Genomic DNA, 26487 nt, shown 5'->3' with positions numbered 1-26487 from the left:
AGTTCATAAAAGGTTCATTATTCGACGGCAAGTAATTCAATATATTTAGTATCCTTCTAAAGGGATTTAAAAGCGATGATACAAATGATGTGATCGTTTTCTAAATGCACAATTTTGTATAAGATATTACCAAGCCAATTGTATTATTTAGAGAATGAGTTTCATACCAACCAGCCTTTCCAAACTATCCTCCAATAACAATGCTTAACAAAAAAGGTAAACAACGAACAATAAAAACGCTAATTAATGTACACTGTCAAAGTTATGAAGGTTTATGCTTTCTTTTTCCAACCTACAATTATAAACATACCCCCACTTAAATATGAAACATAATGGAAACTTGTTCACTAATATTTAATAAAGTGTCCTGGATAATAAGTTTGAGTACAAAAACAACCACGGAAAAAGGTATGTGCATATACGCACATTCTTTTCTACGGTTGTACAGATACTAAAGTTATGGCATAAACTGTTGACATTAATTGCAAACACTTGACACATGGGATGGAAAGTCCTAGGATTTACAATGAAACATCGCCTCTGAAACATCTATGTACATATGTATATGTATATAAAAGAGTATTCCTGAATAATTTATTATTTTATCTGTCATATTGCTAAGGAAACAAAATTACTGTTTTCTATTTTATTTGCAAACTATTCTAACTACTCCTCCAATCAGTATCAAGTCACTAAAGTAGCAACCAAAAAATCAAAAACAAGTAAACAACAACAATAAATCAAACTCATTAAAAGTTATTTGACCCTTTTATGTCTATAAAGAAAAATGCCAAACACAAAAACCTATTGATTTTCATTATTTATTTTTTCTTCCTTTGCTTTCAGCAGCATTCAACATTTACTACTAATCATCCAGCTGGATATAACAATCAAAACCAAAACAACATCAACTCTAAACATCATCAGCATTCCACACCGGCATTGCTAACGAATCAACAAAATTTCAGCCAACAACAATCAGCATTTACTACTTCAAATACAAATCAGGTCTTAAATACAAACAATCCCATAGTAGTTACGGGTGCCACTCCAACAACACCCTCATCAGTAACAGCAACAACTGGTCTGGGTCAAAATTCGATTAAGAATAAAATCCCTGCGACGCAGCATCATTCACATCAACAACAGCACTATCAACCGCAGCAACAACAGCATCATCAGAATCCAAACCATCACAACAGTACCAACAGCAGCAACAACAACACAGCAGCGATGGGTCCCACCACATTGAATGGCACACAGCCTCCACCAGCTCAGCTTCAACAATATCAGCAACATTTACAACAGCCACAGGTAACGACTGATACGCAGCAGCAGCATCTACATCATCCACATCAACAGCCGCATCAGCCACAGCAACAACAACAACAGCAGCAGCATCAACAACAACAACAGCAATATCAACAATCAGGTTCAGATCAACTGTCAAAAACAAATGTCTATATACGCGGCTTGCCCGAAGGAACGACTGATAAAGATTTAGTTATTTTATGTTCAGAGTAAGTATCGATGATATATAAAATTACAATATAAGATAAAAAATATGAAATATAAAAAATATAAAATGTAAAATATAAAATATTATATATAAAAGGTAAAATATGGAATATAAAATAAAAAAACAAAAATTAATATAAAGTATACAAAAATATAAAATATAAAATAAAACAAGTAAGAAAAGTCTATAGTCGGACGGAGCCGACCATGGGATACCCTATACCACTATCCCTGTACAATCGCTCTCCACGGTACTTCTTTTCAATGATTGTGAAAATTTAATTATCAAATATCAGAGATGTAATGTATAATACTTATGACCAAAACCAAAAAGCTATCTAGCATGACAAAGACATGTTTGTAGCCGGAAAGGAAAATTTAGTTCACACAAAATAAAATGTAATGAAATCCACATATGCACGATGGGGCCAATGGCAGGTTTTTGAGGCAAAAAGTAATTTTTTCATGTCAGCGATTGAAATCAAATAATAACGGAATTATATTCTTAACACTTTTAAACCTCCAAAACCAAAAATTTACAATCTGGCAACGACCCACGGCGACATGCCAAGCAGTCAAAGATCTCATAATTATGATTCCGTTTATTTCTGACATTCAGTCGTAATTAAACAATTTAAGTATTTTGGTGCCAAAACCTGATCTTTTGATATTATCTATTTTTTAAAAATGGAAAATACTGGTAATGGTATGTAAATTAAGATTATTATTAAAAGTGTAAATGTAATATTAGATGTGGTCAATAATTTGTTGTGTCAGTAAGTGATGGTTTTTGATGTAGTCTGTGGTATCGTCCATGTGTTCTTTGGAGTAGAACTTTCGGCTTTAGGGTGCTTTCTCGTAAAAATATGTATCTGGTGAAAGGTGACAATGTCGGCTAACAGATTTAGAAAAGAATTTTTGCGTATACTTGCGAATAAAAAAATTATCAACTTCCAGATTTCGTAAAACTTAAAAAATTGGATATTTTTAATTTTTGGTTGGGAAATCAGCGAAAACCTAAACACCTTATAGAATGGATTTCTGCAGAATTTAATCGAGGTGTCAAAGACAACTTCATGACCGAAGTTAAAAAGCAAATTTATAATATTTGTGCACGCCTTAACCAAAAATGGATAAAAAATTGGAGCTCAAAATGTCGTGTATTACAATTTGAAAGCTTATGGTTAGCTAGCGGCACAGTATTTACGCTTGAACAAGGTAATGATAAAAAAAAGAATGGGCGCCCTAATGTGGATTATATTCAAGGAAGAAAACTTGCTTCGGAAGTCTGCTATGAACACGGCAACAATACCAAACCCTTGACTCATGCCGACTCTGTTTCGGCCAATTTGTGAAAAGAAACATATTTAAACTATGTTCTCAAGGAAGTTCGGTATTAACCAACTAAATTGAGAAAACAATTAACTTCGACAGAGAAAATTTATGAACGATATATCCAAATCTGAACCGATTTCAATATGATGTCTCAATAATGTTTTCTAGACCAAATTCCGTCACACACTTTAAATTTCATCACAATTGGACGTATATAGCGTGATTGCTGCACGAAATACCTAAAATCGGGTGAAAATATATATGGGAGTTATATCCAAATCTGAACCGATTTGAATATAATTTAGCAAACATATTTCTAGACCAAATTCTTTTCTTACGTTTCAAATTTTTTTCGAAATTGGACAGAAATTGCGTGTTTATTGCACGAAATACCTCAAATCGGGCGAAAATATATAAGGGAGCCATATCCAAATCTGAACCGATTTCAAAATAACTTGGCAAACTTATTTCCAGTCCGAATGCCGCCACATATTCCAAATATCATCATAATTGGAGAGAACTTTCGTGTTTGGTCCATCAATTACTCGAAATCGGGCGAACATATATATGAGAACTATATCTATATATGAACCGATATCAACCAAATTTGGCAGATTAGCTTCTAGGCCGATTATAAACATCTGCACGAAATTTTGAAGGTCTAGCTTGCCCCTGTGATTTTTTGCCTCAAAAACATATCATCGGCCCCATCGTGATATGTAGTACTACTACTTCCGTTGTTTAACCGCTACGTTATTGAAATTTTTACCAATTTCACACAAAAGTTTCAGTCCATTTAACCCGCTAAGTATTATCTGATCTTCACGTTGGTTTGTACGCTTCTTCTTCATCATAAACTCAAACTTTAAAATTTTGCGGGTTATTATTTTGACCTACAGAGCTGCTACAAAATTGGTTAAAATGTTGTTTTTGGTACATTTCATTCTGGCCCGAATACAATCTCCTTAAGAAATTTGTTATTGAAGTTCAAATTACCTTAAGCTTGTTTAAAATTTTTAATGGACGGACACACACCGCTAAATCGCTTTATCTCGTCGAGATATGAATTTTGGCATACCAAATAAGGGGTCTAGGACGAATATTTCGTGATGTTACATAAACTCTTGGAGAGACAATATGTAGCATGGTATAAAAATGTGGTTCTCTACACAGATCCCAATATATATTAGGCAGTAGGCCCGTTATCTAGCAAACACTTTATTGCAATTTACATCAGAGGAAAGGTCAGTAGTTTTTTTTTTCCATATGTAGGCTACTTTGCGAAATATATATCTCCTCAAGGAATTAAAATATCGACCAAAAATAAAATTTTTATATTTTTTATACAAAAGTTATGGTCCATTTCACCCGCTAAAGAATATCAGATCATCATTCTATACTCTTAGCCGGTGCAAAATTTCGTGACTATTGATGTATAATTGCGACTTCTAGCGAGTTTATTATTACACTACAAACAAATAACGGAATATATTAGGCTGTAACTCTGTTATCTGATCATGCACACCAACATAATTGGCATCAATTGAAAGGTCAAGCGTTACACTTTCAAGTATATCTCACTTGTCCGGAATGTCACTTCCAGGAATTAAGATATAAGCTGTATATTAAAATTTTTCACAATTTTCACACAAAAGTTTTGGTCCATTTAACCCTCTAAATATTATCCGATCGCCATCTCAAATTGCAAGCTTCTCCTTTGTGACATACTCTTACCTTATTTAAAATTACGCGTTTATCGGACTATTATTGAGACCTACAGAGCCGCTACAAAATTGGATAAATATTATATTTTTGGTCCATTTCACCCGCTAAATATTTCACTATCATCACCAATAAGAATAGGGATCTATTCTGATCTGAACCCGACCTCCATACAAAATTTCGTGACGATCGGTCCATAATTGCGGCCTGGAGCGTGTTTACAATTTATAATGGACAGACGGACGGACGGACGGACGGACGGACTGACGGACGGACACACATCTCAAAATCGCTTTATCTCGTCGAGATATGAAGAATGGTATACCACATTGGGGGTCTCCGACGAATATTTCGCGGTGTTACATGAATTTTTACCAAAACAAACTTATAATACCCTTTTCCACATTGTGGTATAGGGTATAAAAATTAAATATACAAAATATAAAAAAATATAAAACATTTAATATAAAATGTTAAATATAAAATGTAAAATATAAAATACAAAATATTAAATATAAAAAATAAAATATATAAAACATAAAATGTAATATATATTCTATATTTTATTTTTTTTATTTTGTATTTTATGTTTTTAATTTTGCATTTTGTATTTTACACTTTATATTTTTTATTTTTTATATTTTATATTTTATATATAAAATATGAAATATAAAATACAATACATAAAATATAAAATGTAAAATACAAAATGTAAAATTTAAAACATAAAATAAAAAAAAAACAAAATAAAAAATACAAAATATGAAAAATAAAATAATAAATAATAGGAGGGTTGGCTTTTTTTGTTTGGGATGACGACTTCTATTTTGTTTTTCAAAATAGTCAGGCTTAATCCCATAGTCGTTGTTTTAATATTTTATTAAACAACTTTAATTTATTAGTGGGAAAAAATTGGCGATGTTTACCAAGGGGTAAGGCAGGGAATACTATAGTTTCAGATCTCGCCACAGATCTTCATCAGTTCCCTTATTTCTTGTTTTTCAACAAGAAACTTTTTATACCCAAGTGTCAATTGCTAGCTCAAATAGATACGTGCGCAAAGAAACACTCTGATCGAGAATTTCTTTGGCACTACCTAAACTCTAGCAACTTCACTTGCAAACAAAACCAAATTTTTTCCACTGCTATGCGTTCGTCGATTCTCGACGAAAAAGCACATAACTAATTTCTTGGTATTGCATACTACAGCAATAAACAACATTTTGACGGTGCCCGGTCGCACAATTAGGAGGGTTGGCGTTTTTTTGTTTGGGATGACGACTTCAATTTTTTTTTCAAAATAGTCAGGCTTATTCCCATAGTCGTTGTTTTAATATTTTATTAAAACAACTTTAATTTATTAGTGGGAAAAAATTGTATCTATCTATTTGAGCTAGCAATTGACACTTGGGTATAAAAAGTTTCTTGTTGAAAAACAAGAAATAACGGAACTGATGAAGATCTGTGGCGAGATCTGAAACTATAGTATTCCCTGCTTACCCCTTGGTAAACATCGCCAATTTTTTCCCACTAATAAATTAAAGTTGTTTTAATTAAATATTAAAACAACGACTATGGGATTAAGCCTGACTATTTTGAAAAACATAATAAATAATATAAAATATATAAAATATAAAAAATGAAATATAATATATAAAATGTAAAATATAAAAGATAAAATTTAAAAAAAAATATATAAAAAATAAAATATAAAATTTAATATATAAAATGTAAAATATAAAATAACAAAAATTAAATATAAAATATAATATATAGAATTTAAAATGTAAAATATAAAATATAAACTATAAAATATAAAAATCAAATGTCGTTGGTAATGGCATCAGTTGAGAACGGCTGGACCGATTTGTATAATTCTTTTTTTTTTTTTTTGAAATGTTCGTCATAACCCGACTTAAGTTTATATGCAAAGAAAATTTGACCACGCCCACATTTACGCCCACTTTTTTCAATTTTTATCTTTTCTACAAAAACTACTGAACCGATTTTCCTGAAATTGTCACGGAATATACAGTTATGGCCTCCCCTAGTTGAATTTCTGTGCGGGCGGGGTACTTCCCCTATATCCTATTTTTTAAAAATGCTATATTTATAATAATTACGAATGTATCGTTTTGGAAATTAATTTGCGAGACAATTGTGGTTGTGTCTCCGAATTTACGTACTTATTTTGGACCCAAAGACTTGACAACGCGCACTTTTTAATATATTTTACATCTACAAAACTACTGAACCGATTTTACTGAAATATTCAGGATGGCCCCGGCGAAAATAGACTGCATACATTGTTTGATATTTAAAAAAACGATACCTTTGCAATAATAACATATATATAGGTTTGAAAATTTATGAATTTATCTAGAATCTAGGTACTTCTTTTGGGCTTAAAGACCTGGCCACGCGTACTTTTTTATACCCTCCACCATAATATGGAGGGTATAATTAAATTTGTAACACATCAAAATATTCATTGGAGACCCTATAAACCCTATAAAGTACATATATTCTTGATCAGGGTAAATTTCTAGGTCGATATAACCATGTCCGTCTGTTGAAATCAAGATACAGCACGCAAATTTTAAGATAGAGCTTTGTAATTTGGTATAGAAGTTTCTATTATTCCCAGGTTGTTTGGTATTGCAAATGGGCTATATCGGTCCACGTTCATATATACGTTCATATATCCCCCATAGAACGGTACCGCCCGATTTTCGGTATTTTGAAGGTTTTAGCCTCATTATTACACAAAAATTGCTGAAATTTGGTGCTTTGTCTTCGTTAGGGATACACAACTTTCTGTTGGTATAGGTCCACGTCTCATATAACCCCCATAGAACCGTACCTCCCTATGTTCAGTACTTTGAAGGTTGTGGCCACAATAATGGCTGAAATTTGGTATTTGGTCTTCATTTGGGGTATTAAACGTTCCATATAAAATTTGTCGGTAAAGGTCTACGCCTTCATATTGCGCCCACCGAACGGTACCTCTTTTTGATATTCTGAAGGTTGTGGCCACAGCAACCCACCGAAATGGCTGAAATTTGGTATTTAGTCTTTGTTGGAGGTAAAAGCCTTTCTGACTGAAATTCGTCGGTATAGGTCCACGTTCCGATATAGCCCCCTTAGAACGGTATCTCCCGATTTTCGTAATTCTGAAGGTTGTGACGTCAATATCTCACCGAAAGACTGAAATTTGTTATTTAGTCTTCCATGGGGTTATAAAATATTCCAGAAGAGAATTATCAGTATAGGTCCACGGGTTCCTATATCCCCCATAAAGGCGTACAATTTTGAAGGTTTTGTCGAAATATCGGAAATTTGGTATTTAGTATTCTTTGATTCTATATATCGACGTTTGGATATAGCCCCCATGGAACAGTACCTCCCGAATTTCGGTATTTTGAACGTTAGAAATGTTCTTTTACCGATTTTTCTGAAATTTGGTATTTAGTCTTTTTCATAAGCGAAAGAAACTAATTGTTCCATTTTGCTTCAATGCAACTCGTGGTGGAGGGTATAACAAATTCGGCCTGGCCGAACTTGACGCCGTTCTTAGTTGTTTAAATATGTTATATCTCCAAAACTACGGAACCGATTTCCATGAAATTTGCAGCAAATGCACATGGTTTGTATATACTATGAATGTACAATGTATACTCTATGAATATCAGAGGAGGTGAGGTACTTTCCCACGCCTTTTTTTAGACGCTATATGTGTATTCAGCATACATTTTAGTATTCAATGGGCTTTTGTGTACCCTAGGTACATATTTTGAGCCAAAGTACCGGACCACGCTCACTTTTTGAAATATGTTATATCTTTAAAACTGATGGCAACGCCCACTCTTTTCAGTACATTATTTTTCCAAATCTACTGAACCTAATTTCATGCAATTTTCAGAAAATGTCCCGTGGTACAAAATGCTATATATTTGTAGACGAATTTCGGGGCCTATTTTTTATAATCGCTTTATTTGCTAAACTTTCGAGCGCATCGGCTTGCAATTTAATTTTCGAGACAACGGTTGTTGCGCCTCCCGTCAACAAAAACTATATATTTACAAATTTCCTTAAATAGTGAGGTCCAACGTTCCATCAGCCATGAAAACCTAAAAACATATAATAAGCGGGAGAATTACACTTTAGCTTTTTTACTTTTATAATTAGATCGCGTTAGGATAAAGACAGGGGACATGGACGATAATAAATCCTAAACAGCAGCAATGGGCGAAAAAAATCTGACAAAGTCCGTAGAGAAAAGAAAGGTTACAGAGAAAATCTGTTGATAAATTTAAAATCCTCGGTTTGACAATGGACCCGAAGGAATTAGTTAGAAAATACCAATTTTAGAATTAAAAAAATTAAAACTCATTACGACGGGCCAGCAACGCGGACCGAGGTCTTCTAGTAAAACATAAAAATTAAATAAAAAATAAAATATCAAATATATATATATAAATGTAAAGATCTTCTATCTATGTATAAAATGAAAAAATGTTTGTTTATACGTTTGTTTGTGACTTAATAACTCAAAAGCCGCTTGACAGATTTTGCTGAAATTTTGAGAATGTGAAATTTTTTAATGTGACGCGAGCAAAAAATCATGTTAGGAATTGGCGGGGGAAGTAACCCCATGGGACCAAACTACAAAAATTATTTTTTTATCGAGAATTGTTTTATCGAGAATTGTCAAGTGTCAACATTCATTACCAAGTTATAGTTTATAACGTCACTAATGATAAGGTAAGAGTGCAGTGGCATGGGGAAGGTACTCCATAATGCATTAAAATAATAAATTTTATTTGTCGGACTCACTTTATGTTTGAGAAATATCAACCACGGTAAGGACCAATCTTATATTATTATATGAAGTCGCGAAAAAATAGGACGGGTAGCCTCAGAGGAAGTAACAAAGAACCCAAGTTCAAATTTGGTACTTTACTACCATAGGATATATGATAAAAATAATTTATAATTATCCTCATGGTTGAAGCACTCTTTCTAGGATAGATTGGCCTCAGGGGATGTGTACCTCTAATCTAACAAAATAACCTACAAATCTTAAATCCATTTAAATGCAACCTGCAAATTAATGTATATTTGGTCGGGGTATAGCTGGTAAATTATATAAAATATAAAATATAAAAACAAAATATAAAATTTGTGGTGTAGGTGCTATTTTTGGGATATGCTGTTTCAAATATTACCAATAGCACACTAAATTAATTTCTTAAAAGCTCCCATAGAATTATAAAAACCAATTTTAGAAAATTATACTAAGAATACAATTAAGATTCATTTGAGATTACTTATCTCAAATGCCAGCAATAATGTTTCTCTTTTGACAGAGATTATAGCTTCTTTTTGTTGGCTTTCGTGTTGATTTTATTTTTTCTTCCTTTTTCTCTTACAGATATGGTACTATAGTGTCGGCCAAAGCTATATTTGATAAGACAACAAAAAAATGTAAAGGTAAGTTCGTCGTTTTCATACTTCTTTTATGAGAGTTTTTATGCCCGGTTTAAACTTTGTTTTATCATTAACGTAATTTTTATCTTCGCATAAAGATTCATAATGAAACTTTGTTATTTTTTCTCTGTTTTTTTTTTCTCTCTCCAACCAAACAACCAACAAAACCACAAAAAATATTATGAAAAAAAACTTATCTTTCACATATTTTCTGATACTATTTTTTTCAACTTCTTTCATTGTTTTGTGGATTTGTCTTTTTTTTTCTTCTTTTTTGGTACTTATTTTCAGGTTACGGCTTTGTAGATTTCGAATCACCGGCATATGCTGAGAATGCCGTTAAATCTCTTCAAGCTAAAGGCATTAAAGCACAAATGGCAAAAGTGGGTGTTTGGGTGCTCCTTAGGCCGGCCATAGTACGTTGTTTTTATTCCTTTTTTCAGTTTTCATTTATCACGTTGCCTTCAGTTTTTTTCCCTGTACTCTTTTTTGTTTATATTGCATGCTTGATAACAAAAAACCTATGTATAATTAGAACAAAAACCATGGGACCAAACGGACCAGCTAAGACCAAATGAACGAACCGACTTACATATAAACGTATCAAATGAACCTCAACATAGAGGGAAAAGGACATTTCTTTGCAAAATAGTGGACTATTCTTTTTTTGGTTCTTCTTTTTTGTTTTTGGTTTTCATTTCTGTATGTTCTCTGGACACTATCACCACTATAACATTATTTCCTTCTAACGCTTCTAACGTAAAGACATTCATTTACAGGAGGGACTCTTTTTGTTTGTTGTTATGTGCTAATTTTTTAGGAAACAAAATCCACAGACAAAATGTAACAGAAAACAAAAAAAAAATATATATAAAATAACATCCTGCTCAGTTTCAGAATCTAATGATGAAAGCAAGAAAGGTATTTCGTTACAATAGTGTTTCCACAATAGCGAGATTTTATTTAATTTGGTAACTGAACCAGAACATATTTTCTATGGAGACAATTTAATTTAGAACAAATTTGTTATGTAAATTATGTTGTATTATAAATTTAAAACAAACATTAGTGATGGGGTGAAATTCTAAAAGAAATATGATTTACTTGATAATTATTTCAAATAATCCATCACAAATGTTACCGTTAAAGCATAGACACGTATTTATAAGATACCATAGAAATCGTATTTTGGATTTATTCTTTTATAACATTTTTACTTTTCTTATAAGTTATTTTATTTGTATCGGCTATGTTTGTGCCATCATCCCCTTTCCTGAGAATATATTCAAAAACAGAAGTATGCGCCCCAAAATAGTTTTTGACACTGCGATCGATCGAAAGCTTCTTTGGGCATCGAAGCCCGTTGTCTATGGACATTAGACTGGTTTTAAAAAATCGATGTCTGATTTTTGTATGCGGCACCCCTCTAAAGTGTTTAGTTTTGTTAGATTTCAAGATTGCCAAGGTTTGAGCACAAGCGGAATATCTTAACACGTGCCACTGGGGCCTCAAAGTTTCCATGGGCCCTATATAGCTTATATTAAAATCCGACCCGATTTTCAAAATTTTTTGTAGGATTACTTGTTTAGCCACAGAAATGATCTGGTAAAAATTTCTCATCGATTGGACAATAAAGGTTGCCTTTAGAGCTATTTCGTGAAAATTCACCTTTGGCCCCATATAAATTACTATGGAAACTTCGAGGCCCCAGTGTGCCTCATCGAAATAATGGTTTAGACCACAAGTATGTTTGGACGAAATCTGTTTCAGACAACTTGGAATCAATTTAGCCATTAACGTCCGTCTGTCTGTCTGGCTGGCTGGTGCGCACGATAACTCCCGAACGAATTAACCGTTTTGGTGCAAATTTTAGCTTTTGTAATATTTTGTATAACCTTATTTTAAGTTTGAAGATGGGCCATATTAGCCCACTCCCTCGGGTACCTCCCCCAAAAAGTTAAAATTTTTTTCGAAGTGACTAACTGATTTGGTCCACATCGTAATATTACTTTTAGACATAGATAAGGTTCGAATGTGTACAACATCGGTTCACTACTTCGGGTACCTCCCACACAAAATTTCGAATCCTTTTGATTTTTGCTGTAGCCCCTTGTGTTCGCTGCCCCAATTACGAAGGTGCAATTGTTTTCAGGGGCAATTCCATACTTCCTGAAAAAATGGCCTGAATGCTGTAAAAACCCGCTATGGCACCATGTGTTGTGGATGTAGCGTGCGCTAACTCCTGAACGGTTAAACCGATTCTATCCAAAATTTGGCAATCGTAATATTTTGCCCAAACTTAAACCATGTCCTATGAGGGGTCTTATCGGTCCACTCCTTTGGGTTCTTCCCCCACAAAAGTTTAAATCTTTTCGCTAAAATGGTTCGCATGATAATTTTAGAAGCCAGTAACCGATTTGGTCCATACTTTCGGCATCGTAATATTCCTACAGACATAGATCTGGTTGGAATATGGACTATATGTCAACTCTTTCGTATACCTCCCACAACAAATTTCGGAAAAGTGCAGGTTAGTATCTCCTTTGATTTTTCTTGCAACTGATTGCACTGAAGGCGTCTATTACCATGGTACAGTTTTTTTCAGTGGCAAGTTTCTCAAGAAGAAAATAGCCCGAAACTGTAAAAAACCCTTATGTCCTCCATTATGTGTAGTGGCCGGTGCGCACGACAACTCCCGAACTGAATACTGCGATGGTCCACACTTTGCATATCGTTATATTTCTTCGAATATTAGATGAAATTCGAAGATGGTGCTTATAGGTTCACTCCATCCGGTACCTCCCCCGCAGAATTCCATTATATCCGCTACAATGGTAAGCGCAATATCTCATAAACGGAGCAACCAATTTGGTCCAAACTTACGATTTCGAAATATTTTGTGCAAACTTATTTTATGTTGAAAAGTGGGCCGTATCGGTACCACCCACACAAATGATCAACATATTTGTTTAAGTGCGGTTAAGGGTCTGTGCAAGAATCCTTTGGAAATTTTTTGCGGAAGGTACTCCTAGTAACCCTGTTTACAGCGTTTGATATTTTTCGTGGGAAAGTCCATGCTTCCTGATAAAATGATCCTATCGAGAGGAATGTCTCCCAAAAGTTAAAACACACTTCCAAAACGGACTATATCGGTCCATTCCTTAAGAACCTCCCGCGCAAGACTTTTAAGATTTTAACATAATCCATATATCTGTCGGCAAGTTCATACGCCCAAAATTCTGAAGACCGCCTAAATACAAACGTTTTTTTTGGGAAATATGTATGTGTTTCAATTCACACAGGCGGAGGGTGTATCCCTGTCGGCAAAGCCGACTGAGAAATGGTGTCAAGAGCCATTTCTGACTACGTCTCTGGGTGAAAACAGTACACACTGTGTCATATTTGCGAAGATTAAAATAAATGTTGAGCTCACAACACATGGTGATGTAGCCGACAATCTGTACCACTGCTTATACTTAGTAATGAAAACAATAAGTTATAACTCCATATATTTATTACCTTAGTGGAGAAGTAAGCGGAAGCAACAACATAAAACACTTCAAACAGCACATGCTACTCGCATATGTCCACGTCATCAACTGCATGGGTTGTGTACTGCCTTTAAACAAGATGGTAACACTATGCAACACTGAAAATGCAAACAACTTCTAGTACGAATTTTTGAAAGTACATATTGAGGCTACAAAAACCCTAGTAGGGTTTTGTCCTGTCAGATCCAGTTCGGATTTTATGGCCTCATCTAAACCGGGCTAAAACTACAGTTTTTTGCATTTATCGGACTTTTATCTCAGAAACGAATAGGATTTTAGCCTTGCTGTTATTGGCCACATCATATCTTTTTCAACACGTATTTCAAACACACTTCACACCATCAGTTTATTCTCGCGTTTCGGATTTCACCACATTATTGACATACTTATTAAATCGTCGCTGAAAAATATATTGAAAACGACGTGATAGAGACAACAATGGCATGTTCTAAAGAGTTGTGAATATTTTTTTTTAAAGAAAACATTAAGAAAAAAACAAATAAAAAAGTATCAGTCGGCTTTGCCGACAGAGATATGCCCTCAGCCTTTGTGGATTGAAATCCTTTTTTCCCAAAAAACGTATGTATTTAGGGGGATTTTCAAAATTTTGGGCGTATGAACCGACAAAAATATGGATAGGATTAAAGCGCAAAAATTTGCGTGAATATCGACAGATAGGGCTTTTTTACCATACTAGCCTACGAAAAACATAAAATCGCTATAAACAGGAAGGATCCGCGAACAGACCCTTAACCGCACAAAAATGTTCAACATTTGTGTGGGTGGTACCCCAAGGATCGGACAGATAGGGCCCAAATTTCAATATAAACTTAGTTTCGACAATATTTAGAGATCCAAAGTTTGGACCAAATTGGTTGCTACGTCTATGAGATATCGCGCGTACCATTTTAGCGAATATTTTCGAACTTTTGTGGGGGAGGTACCGGAAGGAGTGAACCTATAAGCATCAGTTCGAGCTCTCCAGTCACTACATATGGCGCCATAAGGGCTTTTTACAACTTTCGGGCTGTTTTCTCAAGAAGTATGGACTTGACCCTGAAGAAAACTTTTACTGTCGTAATTGTGGCTGCGAGTGCAAGTTGCTGCAACAAAAATCAAAGTGATTCGAGAGCAGGCCTTAAAGTGAAATTATCCGAAATTTTGTGTGGGAGGTAGCGGATGGAGAGGACAAATATAGTCCCTATTCGAACCTGATCTATATCTGGTAGATATATTAGGATGTGTAAAGTATGGACCAAATCGGCCACTCCCATCAAGAGTTATCGTGCGCACAATTTTTTCAAACATTTTTGAACCTTTGTGAGGGAAGTACCTGAAGGAGTGGACCGATATTGCTTATCTTCGAACTTAAACTAAGGTTGCAGAAAGTATTAGGAAGGTCGAATCGGCAGATCTGTTCAAGAGTTATCTTGCGCTCCAACCACTACACACGGTGTCATAGGAATTTTTCAGACTATTTTCTCAGGAAGTATGGACTTGCCCCTGATGAAACATGTACCTTCGTATGGGTGATAGTGAATACAAGTTGTTACAACAAAAATCAAGGCGATTCGAGAGCAGGTCCTAAACTGAACTTTTCCGAAATTTTGTGTGGGAGGTACCCGAAGGAGTGGACCATATTGAAACCTTATCTAAGTCTGGTACACATTTCACGATGGGCAAAGTATGGACCAAATCGGTTACTCCTTTCAAGAGTTATCGTGTGCACAAATTTTCCGAACATTTTTGAACTTTCGGAAGGAGTGGACCGATATAGCTCATCTTCGAACTTAAACTAACTTTGGACAAAATATTACGAGAGCCAAAATTTGAACCGAATTGGTTCATCCGTTCGATAGTTATCGTGCGCACCAGCCAGCCAGACAGACGGACGGACATTGCTAAATCGACTCCAAATTGTCTGAAACACATTTCGTCCAAACATAGTTGGGCCTAAAACTATTATTTCGATGAGGCACATTTTGCCTGTATGAAAGTGTATATACCCTCGTTAGCATAAATGCTGAGGGTATAATTAACGGTTTTGGAGAATTGGTGCGAAATGTATACAACTTATGGAATTTTTTAATTTTTTTTTTTTTAAATTTGAGGCAATAAATGCACGTTTTCGAGTTCATTATTTCTACAAATATTTTACTCCTACCCTTATCTACAAATTTAATTCAGAGGTCAGATGAAGATTCACATAGGTTTCAGAGATATAGCCCAGAATTTCTTTAAAAAGTCAATATGTATCCAAGTTTAGATGGGGCCATAAAATCCAAGCTGGATCTGACACAACATAACCCAACTAGGGGTTTTGTCGTTTGGTTTTGTACTTTCAAAAACCCCTCAGCTCAAATTGTTTGTACAAGATTACCTTAAAACTATTGCACAGTGTAATTTGCTGAAAACAGATACACAATAGTGCATCTGTAGAAGTTCTAAACTATAATTTTTTATATATAGTTTTCGACAATTAAATCTCCTATATAAGGTTTTATTTGACATATCGCTCATTTACTCAAGAAGTGACATAACTCAAATAATAAGTTTTTGGAGTTATTTCTATTTTTTCTTCGACTTCTACTTTATCTTGTGTCAAATTTTCGTGTTGATATCTCTAAAACTCAACGAGTTACATCTGATTTACTAGAAGTTTGGCATAAATCAACAAAAACGGGTTTTGAGTTTATGAAGTACTTAAACACTTCAAATCATGCTTGACCTTGCACAGGCATTTAGTAATGATATCTGGCTAGCTCTTTAAAAAATATGATTTTTAAGTTGGGAAGTCAAATTTCAATCGACAACTTAAACTTGATTTTTTGAGATGTGCCACTCCTTGAGTAAATGAGCAATATGTATATGGAATGGAGTGACAGTTTCGATCCACTTGACTTACTAAATCTAGTACAAGATCATCACTTTCCAGCAATTAGTCCATAAATACAAGTTTTTTACTGTCACACACTATTGTAATATTTCTCTTCGTATAACCGTAGGAAAGAACATTTGATATTTGTTAACCCAGATATGCACAATGTCCTGTATATAGGACACACAAAATTCTTGTTTTCATGACATATCAGCTTTATCAGAGTACCGTTTTTATTTCTGGCCTCAAGGATATAGCTAGAAATACATCTTGACACCATTTGGGAGGGGCCCAGTACACAACATTTTAATTTTTGAGAGGAAAATATAAAAAAATTGCAAAAAATTATCATGATCACTATCAAGCCTTGGGCATATCTGGGTTAATTGTTTAAATATACAAATTCAGGGTTACGTAAACACAACTATATGGGATTTCGGCTAAATTATATTCTCAGTTGGTTGAAAACATTTTTCGAAGTATAAAATAGTTAATTTTCTTCATTTTTCTTTATGTTCAAAATTATTTATTTTATTCTATTCGAGATTTTAAGAGTATTTTCATTTAAATTTGTAGAATATTAGAAACCTTTAAAACTTTACAACAACAGAAATATTTATGTAGTTTTTTATTTAAGGCAGGATGTGATCATGTTTACGATCTTATTTCATATTCAATAAGATTGTAGGTTAAGACCAAAATAAAAAAATCTTTTGCCTATTAAGGCGAAGATCATATTAATATTAATTTTAAATAATTTCTCGTTGGAGTCGAGCTTAACGATCAAAAATTGTTGCAAGTGAAAAAGACAAGCCGAAGATTCGAACCCACAGAACCACCTTATGTGACCTGGTTTCGCTGTTGGTAGCAGCTCCTCGGCTGCGGATTGGCTTCTCTGTCATCGAATTTTTCGATCGTAAATCAGATTCTACATATACATATTCCTAAAAAGGACAATGATACAAAATAAAGAACAAATACATAATACCATTGTGGTTTTGGGTATAAATAGGGGACAGGGGACCTCTCCACCCCCGCTGTATAAATATTATTTTCTATTTTCGCAGTAGCACAACTATGAATATTGTCTGCAAATTTCAAGAAAATCCGTTCAGTAGTTTTGTAGACATAACATATTAAAACAAATAAAAGAGTATCAGCCGGCTTCGCCGACAGAGATATACCCTCAGCCTATGTGGTTTAAAATACTCTTTTCCAAAAAAAAAACTTATGGATTTTGGGGGATTTTCAAAATTTTGGGCGTATGAACCGACAAAAGTATAGATAGTATTAAAGCTCAAAAATTTGCGGGGATATCGATAGAGCTTTTTTATCACACTAGCCTACGATAAACATAATATCGTTGTAAACAGGGCCGCTAGAAAAACCTTCGGTAAAAATGTCCAAAGGATCCTCCAACAGACCCTTAATCACACAAAAATGTTGAACATTTGTGTGGGTGGTACCACAAGGATTGGACAGATAGGCTCCAAAGTTGAACATGAACTAAGTTTCGACAATATTTAGAGATCCAAAGTTTGGACCATATCGGTTGATACGTCTATGAGATATCGAGAGTACAATTTTAGCGACTATTTTCGAACTTTTGTGGGGAGGTACCGGAAGGAGTAGACCTATAAGCACCACCTTCGAATTTCATCTTAAGTTCGAAGAATTGTTACAATATCCAAAGTGTGGACCAACGCAGTATTCGGTTCGAGAGTTGTCGTGCGCACCAGCCACTGCACATGCTGGTCTTACGGGTTTTTTGCAGTTTTCGGTCATTTTTCTCAAAAAATATGGACTTGCCACTGAAAAAACTTGTACCATGGCCATAGACGCCTTCAGCGCAACCAGTTGCAAGAAAAATCAAAACTATTCGAGAGGAGTTACTAACCTGCACTTTTCTGAAATTTGGTGTGGGAGGTACACGAAAGAGTTGACATATAGTCCATATTCTATGGTCAAAGTATGGACCAAATCGGTTACTGTCTTCGAGAGTTATCGTGTGCACCATTTTAGCGAAAACTTTTGAACTGTTCTGGATGAGGTGCCAAAAGGAGTGGACCGATAAGGCCCATCTTAGAACATGATTTAAGTTTGGGCAAAATATTACGATTGCCAAATTTTGGATAGAAGGAGTTACCGCGCGCAACATCCACTACACATGGTGCCATAGCGGGTTTTTAGAGCATTCAGGCCATTTTCTCAAGAAGTATGGAATTGCCGCTGAAAAAAATTGCACCGTCGTAATGGGGGAAGCGAACTCAAGTTGCTACAGCAAAAATCAAAAGGATTCGAGAGGAGGTCTTAAACTGCACTTTTCCGAAATTTTGTGTGGGAGGTACCCGAAGGAGTGAACCGATGCTGTACATATTCGAACCTTATCTATGTCTGATAGAAATATTACGATGTGGACCAAATCGGTTAGTCACTTCGTAAAAAATTGAACTTTTGTGGGGGAGGTACCCAAAGGAGTAGGCCGATATGGCCCATCTTCAAACTTAAACTAAGTTTAGACAAAATATTACGAAAGCCGAATTTTGGGCCGAATCGATTGATCCGTTCGAGAGTTATCATGCGCACAAATTTTCCTTACATCTCCGAGCTTTTGTGGGGGAGGTACCGGAAGGAGTGGACCGATATAACCCACATTCGAACTTAAACTAAGTTTGGACAAAATATTTCGAAAGCCGAATTTTGGACCGAATCGGTTGATCCGTTCGAGAGTTATCATGCGCTCCAGCCAGACAGACAGACGGACGGACATGGCTAATCCTAATTGTCTGAAACACAGTTCGTCCTAACATACTTGGGGTCTAAAGCCATTATATCGATGAGGCACATTTTGAAAGTGTGTATACCCTCGTTAGCATAAATGCTGAGGGTATAAAAAATGGGCGTGGTCGGCTCTTTAGGCCCCAATTAAGTACGTAAGGTCAGAGAAACAATCTCCATTATCTCACAAATTAATTTTAAAACCGAAATTCAACAAAATATGTAGCCTATTTTCATCCCCTGAAAATTCCAAAAGAGTCGGTTTAGTAATTTTGTAGATGTACATTTTTAAAAAAATGGAGTGGTCAATGTTTCTTTTCGTAAAAACCTAAATTACGAACGAATTTTCAAAGATAAGATAAAGAAATTCGTATTCATTCCGCAGGTGAAGTGGGGTCCTTCGGAATGAGTAAAATAATGAGTAAAATAAATATGTGGTAATATGGTAATGAGTAAAATAAATATGTTTGCCTTGTATTTTTTAAACTTCTGGCAATGCAAACGGTATTTTGTTTAAATTATTTTGTAATGGGTTATTCGGTTATTTATGCAGGGTAACACAGTGTTCATTTAACCCACAATAGCAATTGAAAAAGTTACCTATATACATAAGTGTTTTCAAATTAATAAATTAAAATTACAAAACTAAGAAAAAAGTATGTGAATAAATAGCCAATTGACATTAGAAGCATGTTCATTTGAACAGTTGCCATTTTATTGAGATCTTAAGCATGATCACAAAATATGTTATAAAAAACATGTTATAAATTAATTATATAAATAGTTGTTGAATAGTAAGAAGATAGAAATTCTTTACTCAAACATCATACCCAAATTATTGAAAACCAGGTTTCTTCTATCATTCCTAAAAATCTATATATTGATCTCGCAATGTAATTCAAAACTAATCCAAAAATAAAAAGAATAAAATTTACAGTTACCCAATATGTCTCACAAATGGGTATGGTGTCTTGTCTTCTATTCTAGTTACAAAAAAATATTTGTTAATAGAAAGTTGTTTTTTCTTACCAAAAAAACCCTTAGAAACTGAGTTTTAAACTAAGTAATTTTCAGTAGACATGGACCGGCCTTAGTTAACAATTGTTTTACAAAAGTTGAGTAGTACATAATTGTAGTTACAAAACATACCAACCTAGCTACCACCATCATAATAACTACCAAATGTCTCATTTCAAACAGCAGACACACACATACTAACACACATGTAATTGTAGCTATTATAACTAACATCAAACATCCCAATATATTTACTCAATTAACCCATAACTAATAGTAAAAAAACCCAACAACAACACACCTGTATATGAATTCTTAACTAACTGTAAATTTGTTTTTGAAAAAAACTTTAAACCATCATCGACACCACTCACCCACGACCCACCTACAACCTACCAACCAAACTCAAAAAACAACAGCAACAAGAACAGGATCCAACAAATTTGTACATCACAAATTTGCCGCCATATTTCAAAGAGACTGATTTAGAGAAAATGTTATCGAAGTACGGACACGTGGTATCGACCAAGATTCTATGTGATGCACAATTGAATTCTCGAGGTAAATGAAAACAGCAAAACAAACACTAGAAACTAGCAACAACAACAAAAAATCATAGATTACAATTTGTAATCCACTTAATTTGTTGGTTTATTAATTAACCATTTTTATTTTCATTTTTCTTTCTCCCCTTTCTTCTTCTTCTGATTCCATGATAAATTTGCAGGTGTTGGTTTTGCACGCATGGAAAATCGTGAAAAATGCGAACAGATTATACAAGTTTTGAATGGTACTACAATACCGGGTGCTAATGATCCATTGGTGGTTAAGTTCGCTGATAGCGGTTCATCGGCTAAAAAGAATTTGCTAAAAGCTCGTGATCCCAATAATCGTTCGCGTTTGGATATCTCAGCCGGAACAGCAGGTATGGAAAGTATACCTGTAACCCCTGATCCAGGGGCTCAGCAAAATGGTACTACAGCTGGCTATACTCGTTTTGGTACACCCCAAATAGGTAGTTATCCCTTGGCTAGTTCTCCATGGATACCCGGTTATATGATGGCTACAACAGCTACACAACCAGCTGCGGCATTTGAAAATCAGGTGAGTTTAAAAAGTGGGAAATTCATTGTTTATACGGGGAAGGGGAGTAATTTTTCCAGCAACGTTGCATAAACTGTTTGCGGACGTCGGCATGGTGAAGCTGCCCATGTTTCCCTACTTTGTTCATACTGTGATTTTTTTTATACAACTTTTAAACCACAATAATGTTTTATAACAGCAGGACTTATCGGCCGTCCTGGTATATACCTCGAATTTTAGCATCCAAACGAATTGACAGATGATGCACAAGCGTATCTTTGGCTTGCAGGCAGGCCTAGTTCGAAGAAAGACTATATAAGACATACATATATCGCCAATGTTCGATTTTGGGTATTCTGATGTTTTTGTCCACATCTGTAAACAAAACAAAGACATCTGCAGTTATCCTTTACAGGATTTAACAGCCAGCGAATTTTCATACAGAAAAATATATAAATAGGTCCTCGTTTTGGTATAGGGCAATATAATGAATGGTACCTCCTAATGAGGTCTTTAGTAATGCTTGGCATGAAAGATACCAAGGAACGGTCCTGATACAGGTCAAATGGATACAGACTTCTCGTGGTTTCACCTGGCAAACTGCCTCTAACACCCACTAAAGGTAGTGAGCTAGCCTGTGTTGCTCGTTCACCCATAAGAATCATACAAACTATGGTTCGGGCGTCGGGTTGACGATCTCCGCAAACAGACTCTCTATAAAGAGGGGACAAGTTACGTAGTGGCAGATGTTCCTGCAAAGTAAAAAACCGATATTAATATAATACCGGAAATACTGTGGATTGGGAAAGGCGTCAAAACAACACCTAAAGGTGACGCACTGTATTATAGCTGTCATGATATAAATCACGAGTGTGATTGTAGATTCGTATATAGCCGGAGGTTAAAACAAATGGTCTCTACACATTTCACTAAAAGCTAAGAAGACAGTGACTACTTTATCCCCGTTATGGGTATTAAACATTCTTGCAGAGAATTCTTGGAATATGTTCACGATTCAATATAAACACCATAGTACTTTACCGGCCGATTTTCGCCAATTTCAAGGTTTTAGTCGCATTATCCTACCGATCTGCCGATTTTCGGAAGCATCCAAACGTATTTACTGAAATCTGATTTCAATTTATTTTTCGGTAGTGGGTTATGGTGCCGTTTTTAATTGCGTTGTGTATTTAGTCTTCGTTGGGAGTATAAAACTTTGCACCAGAAATTTGTCGCTATATGTCCACGTCTTCATAAGGGCCCATTGAAGAGTACCTCTCGCTACTCGGTATTTTGAAGGTTTCAGCGTCATTATCAAACCAAAATTGTTGGGATTTGTTATATAGTTTTCGACGCGAGTATAAAACATCCCATAACAGAAATATCAGTATAAGTCCACGTTTTCATATATCTCCCATAAAAGGGTACCTCCCGATTTTCGGTATTTTGAAGGGTGTGGCCCCAAAATTCCAACGAGAGGGCTGAACTTACGTATTTAGTCTTCTTTGGGGGTATAAAACTCAGCACCAGAAAGTCGGTAAAGGTCCACATATGGCCCCCATAGAAGGATACCTTGGGATTTCCGGAATTTTTAAGGTTTCAGCGTCATTATAAAAGCTAAATGAATGATATGTGTTATTTAGCTTCGACGGGAGCAAAAAAATTCCAGAAGATAATTATTAGTATAGGTCCACGTCTTCATATAGCTCCCATAAAAGGATACCTCCCGATTTTCGGTATTTTGAAGGGTGTGGCCTCAGTATCCCACCGAAAGGGCTGACATTTGGTATTTAATCTCCGGTGTGGGTATAAGCATTTAGCACCAGAAATTTGTCGGTATAGTACTTAAATTTGTCGGTAAAGGTCTACGTCTTCATTTTAGGCCCCAAGTATGTTTGGACGAAATCCGTTTCAGACAATTTGGAGTGGATTTAGCAATGTCCATCCGTCTGTCTGTCTGGCTGGCTGGAGTGCATGATAACTCTCGAACGTATTAAACGATTTGGTCCAAAATTTGGCTTTCGTAATATTTTATCCAAACTTAGTTTAAGTTCGAAGATGGGTCATATCGGCCCATTCACTTGGTTACCTCCCCTGCAAAAGTTCAAAAGTTTTCGCAAAAATGGTGCCCAGGATAACTCACGAAGTGACTTACTGATATCGTTAATAATTCGCACGCGGTAATATTTCTACCAGACATAGATCAAGTTCGAATATGGACTACATCGGTCCACTCCTTCGGGTACAACCCACACAAAATTTCGGAAAAGTACAGTTTAAGATCTCCTCTCGAATCGTTTTGATTTTTTTGTAACGATTTGTATTCGCTGCGCCCATTACGACGGTACAAGTTTTTTAGGGGCAAGTCCATACTACCTGAGAAAATGGCCCGATAGCTGTAAAAATCCGCCATGTGCAGTGGATGGAGCGCACGATAACTCTCGAATGGATAAACCGATTTGGTCAAAAATTTAGCAGTCGTAAAACTTTGCTCAAAATAAAAATAAGTTCTAAGATGGGTTATATCGGTCCACTCCTTCGGCTTATAGATCCACCTCTTCCGGTACCTCCCCCACAAAAGTACGATTACCCAATTTTATATATTTTGAGGCATTTTTTGTGTAATTTTCGAAATTGCTGCAATTTTTTCTTGTTATAACCTCCACCCGTTTGTAACGCATTGAAGTAATAAGGTCGAAGATGGGATATATTGGCCCACGTGTTGGTATAGATAGCACCCATACAACGGTACCTCCCGATTTTTGGTATTTTGAGTATTTTAGCTACAATTTTTAACCGAAATAGCTGTAATTTGACATTTAGGGTTCTCAGTGGTCACAACACTTCTCCACCAAATATTGTCAAGATGGGTCCATGTTTTGGTATAGCCCCCACATAACGGGACCTCTAGATTTTTCGGTATTTTGAGGGTTTCAGCTAAAATTTTTAACCGAAATAGCTGTAATTTGACATTTGAGGTTCTCACTAGCCACGAAAATTTTCCATCAAAAATTGTCAACTTAGATTCATGTTTTGATATAGTCCCCATATAACAGTACTTCCCGATATTCGGTATTTTGAGGGTTTTAGCTACCATTTTTAACCGAACTAGCTGTAATTTGACATTTGAGGTTCTCAGTGGTCACAAAACTTCTTCACTGAAAATTGTCAAAATAGGTCCATGTTTTGGTATAGCCCCCATATAACGGGACCTCCCGATTTGTCGGTATTTTGAGGGTCTTAGCTAACATTTTTATCCGAAATATCTGTAATTTGACATTTGAGGTTCTCAATAGCCATGAAACTTTTCCACCAAACATTTTCAACTTAGGTCCATGTTTTGATATAGTCCCCATATAACAGTACTTCCCGATTTTCGGTATCTTGAGGGGTTTAGCTACAATTTTTAACCGAACTAGCTGTAATTTGACATTTGAGGTTCTAAGTGGCCACGAAACTTCTCCACCAAAAATTGTCAACATGTTTTGATTTAATCCGCATATAACTGCCCTTCGGGATTTTCGGTATCTTGAGGGTTTTAGCTAAAATTTTTAACCGAACTAGCTGTAATTGGACATATGAGGTTCAAAGTGGTCTCGAAACTTCTTAACTTAAAATCGTCAACATAGGTCCATGTTTTAGTATAGCCTCTTTACTTTTGGGTAGTTTGATGGTTTTAGCTAAAAGTTTTAACCAAGCTAACTGTAATTTGACATATGAATTTCTCAGTGGTCACGAAACTTCTCCACCAAAAATTGTCAACGTAGGTCGATGTTTTGATATAGTCCCCATATAACGGTACCTCCAGATTTTCGGTGTTTTCTGGGTCTTAGGTATATAGTTTGACGGAACTACCCGTAATTTGACATATGAGGTTCTCTGCAGCTACACAACTTTTCCTCCAAAAATTGTCAAGATGGATCCACACTTTGATATTGGTTCCATAATAAGGTACAACCTGATTAAATGCATTTTTTTAAATTAGATAATTTAGTTATTTGGGGTATCCGTGGTCGAAATTTTTGCACCTATTTAAATCGAAAATCAATATTCCATTTTAGTTAAGAATATTTTATGTTACAAAAACAGATATAAAACGTTCGGCCCAGGCGAACTTAACTACTTTTTACTTGTTTCTTCGGTTAAATTGTGTTGCTACATTTTCTTTCTGAAGTTCTTGTAACTTGATATTTTGGAATCTCAATGGTTAAAAAGCCTCCTCTAAGAAAGATATCAAAATTAAGTGATTTTCATGAGTTAAGATATTCTGATCCTCCAAGAAATAAGCCTTAACGTTAATAAACGAAAGGAAACAAAATGTTCCTATTAACTTTAATATAGTTCGTGGTGGAGGGTACACAAAGTTCGGCCCGGCCGAGCATTACGCCGTTCATAATTGTTTTTATATACGAGTATTTCTGTAAACACCAAGGAAGAAAATTTTAAACTTATTAGGTGAAATTAAAGAGGAAAGATGAAAAAATTGAACACATTTTTTATAAACCCTTTTCTGTTCTCTTTGCAGTATTTACAATTGGCTTCGTCGCCACAACATTTAAGCGTTTCGCCATATAAGACAGATCTAGTGAATACCCTACAGGGTCCCGGAATGTATTTGAATGGCTCGGAAGCCGTAATGCCATATGGAGCTATGATGCCACCCATGGGTCCTTTGCAGGTGATTTAGATGATGATTTTGTTTTGCAACAACAATTTGCAAAACTATTTGCAATTTGAATTTATTAATTGTTTTTATTAAATTAAATTTTTCTTAAAACAAAACACATTCACACATACTCTCATACATATAAACAACAATTAACATTATCTTTCTCTGCTCTGTATGTTTCTTCGTTTCTTTAAATTGCAGTATATAAGTCCCTCATATCCTTATTATGCTCCTCCAATGATTCCTACCATACCTATGACAGATTCCTCTGAGCAGGCATTGAGTACTGCTGCCTCACCCAATGGGGCTGCTTATACACAATTTTTACATCCCTTAGCACCCAAGTAGATGAATGTTTTGTTTGTTAAGGTGAGTTGGCAATGCTGCTGTGGATGCTGCATCCGAAACCCCAAAGCAGAGACGTGGTAATTGAAATTTTATTTTGT

The 26487-nt window shown here is 35.2% G+C and overlaps 1 protein-coding gene across 33 annotated transcripts in view; it reads left to right on the top strand.

Moving 5' to 3' along the window:
- The window catches only part of LOC141403450 (protein alan shepard-like), a 684579-nt gene that overhangs the window by 657885 nt on the left and 207 nt on the right, over positions 1 to 26487 (top strand). For 14 of the 33 annotated variants that reach the window (XM_073985868.1, XM_073985869.1, XM_073985870.1 and 11 more), the window contains 7 exons: positions 850 to 1520; positions 10010 to 10068; positions 10357 to 10481; positions 20709 to 20850; positions 21017 to 21393; positions 25898 to 26050; positions 26243 to 26410. In XM_073985868.1, coding sequence (XP_073841969.1) covers positions 850 to 1520; positions 10010 to 10068; positions 10357 to 10481; positions 20709 to 20850; positions 21017 to 21393; positions 25898 to 26050; positions 26243 to 26389 — 1674 coding nt within the window. In that variant the 3' untranslated portion in view covers positions 26390 to 26410. Of the gene's footprint in view, positions 1 to 846; positions 1521 to 10009; positions 10069 to 10356; positions 10482 to 20708; positions 20851 to 21016; positions 21394 to 25897; positions 26051 to 26242; positions 26411 to 26487 lie in introns of all 33 variants that reach the window. The other 19 variants (XM_073985865.1, XM_073985866.1, XM_073985901.1 and 16 more) reach the window with 6 other exon arrangements.

Source organism: Musca autumnalis, unplaced genomic scaffold (assembly GCF_047663935.1).
Source record: "Musca autumnalis isolate F117 unplaced genomic scaffold, ASM4766393v1 scaffold_4, whole genome shotgun sequence".
Classification (NCBI taxonomy): Eukaryota; Metazoa; Arthropoda; class Insecta; order Diptera; family Muscidae; genus Musca; species Musca autumnalis.
Note: the sequence above shows the minus strand (reverse complement) of the source record. Positions and strands in the feature narration are given on the sequence as shown.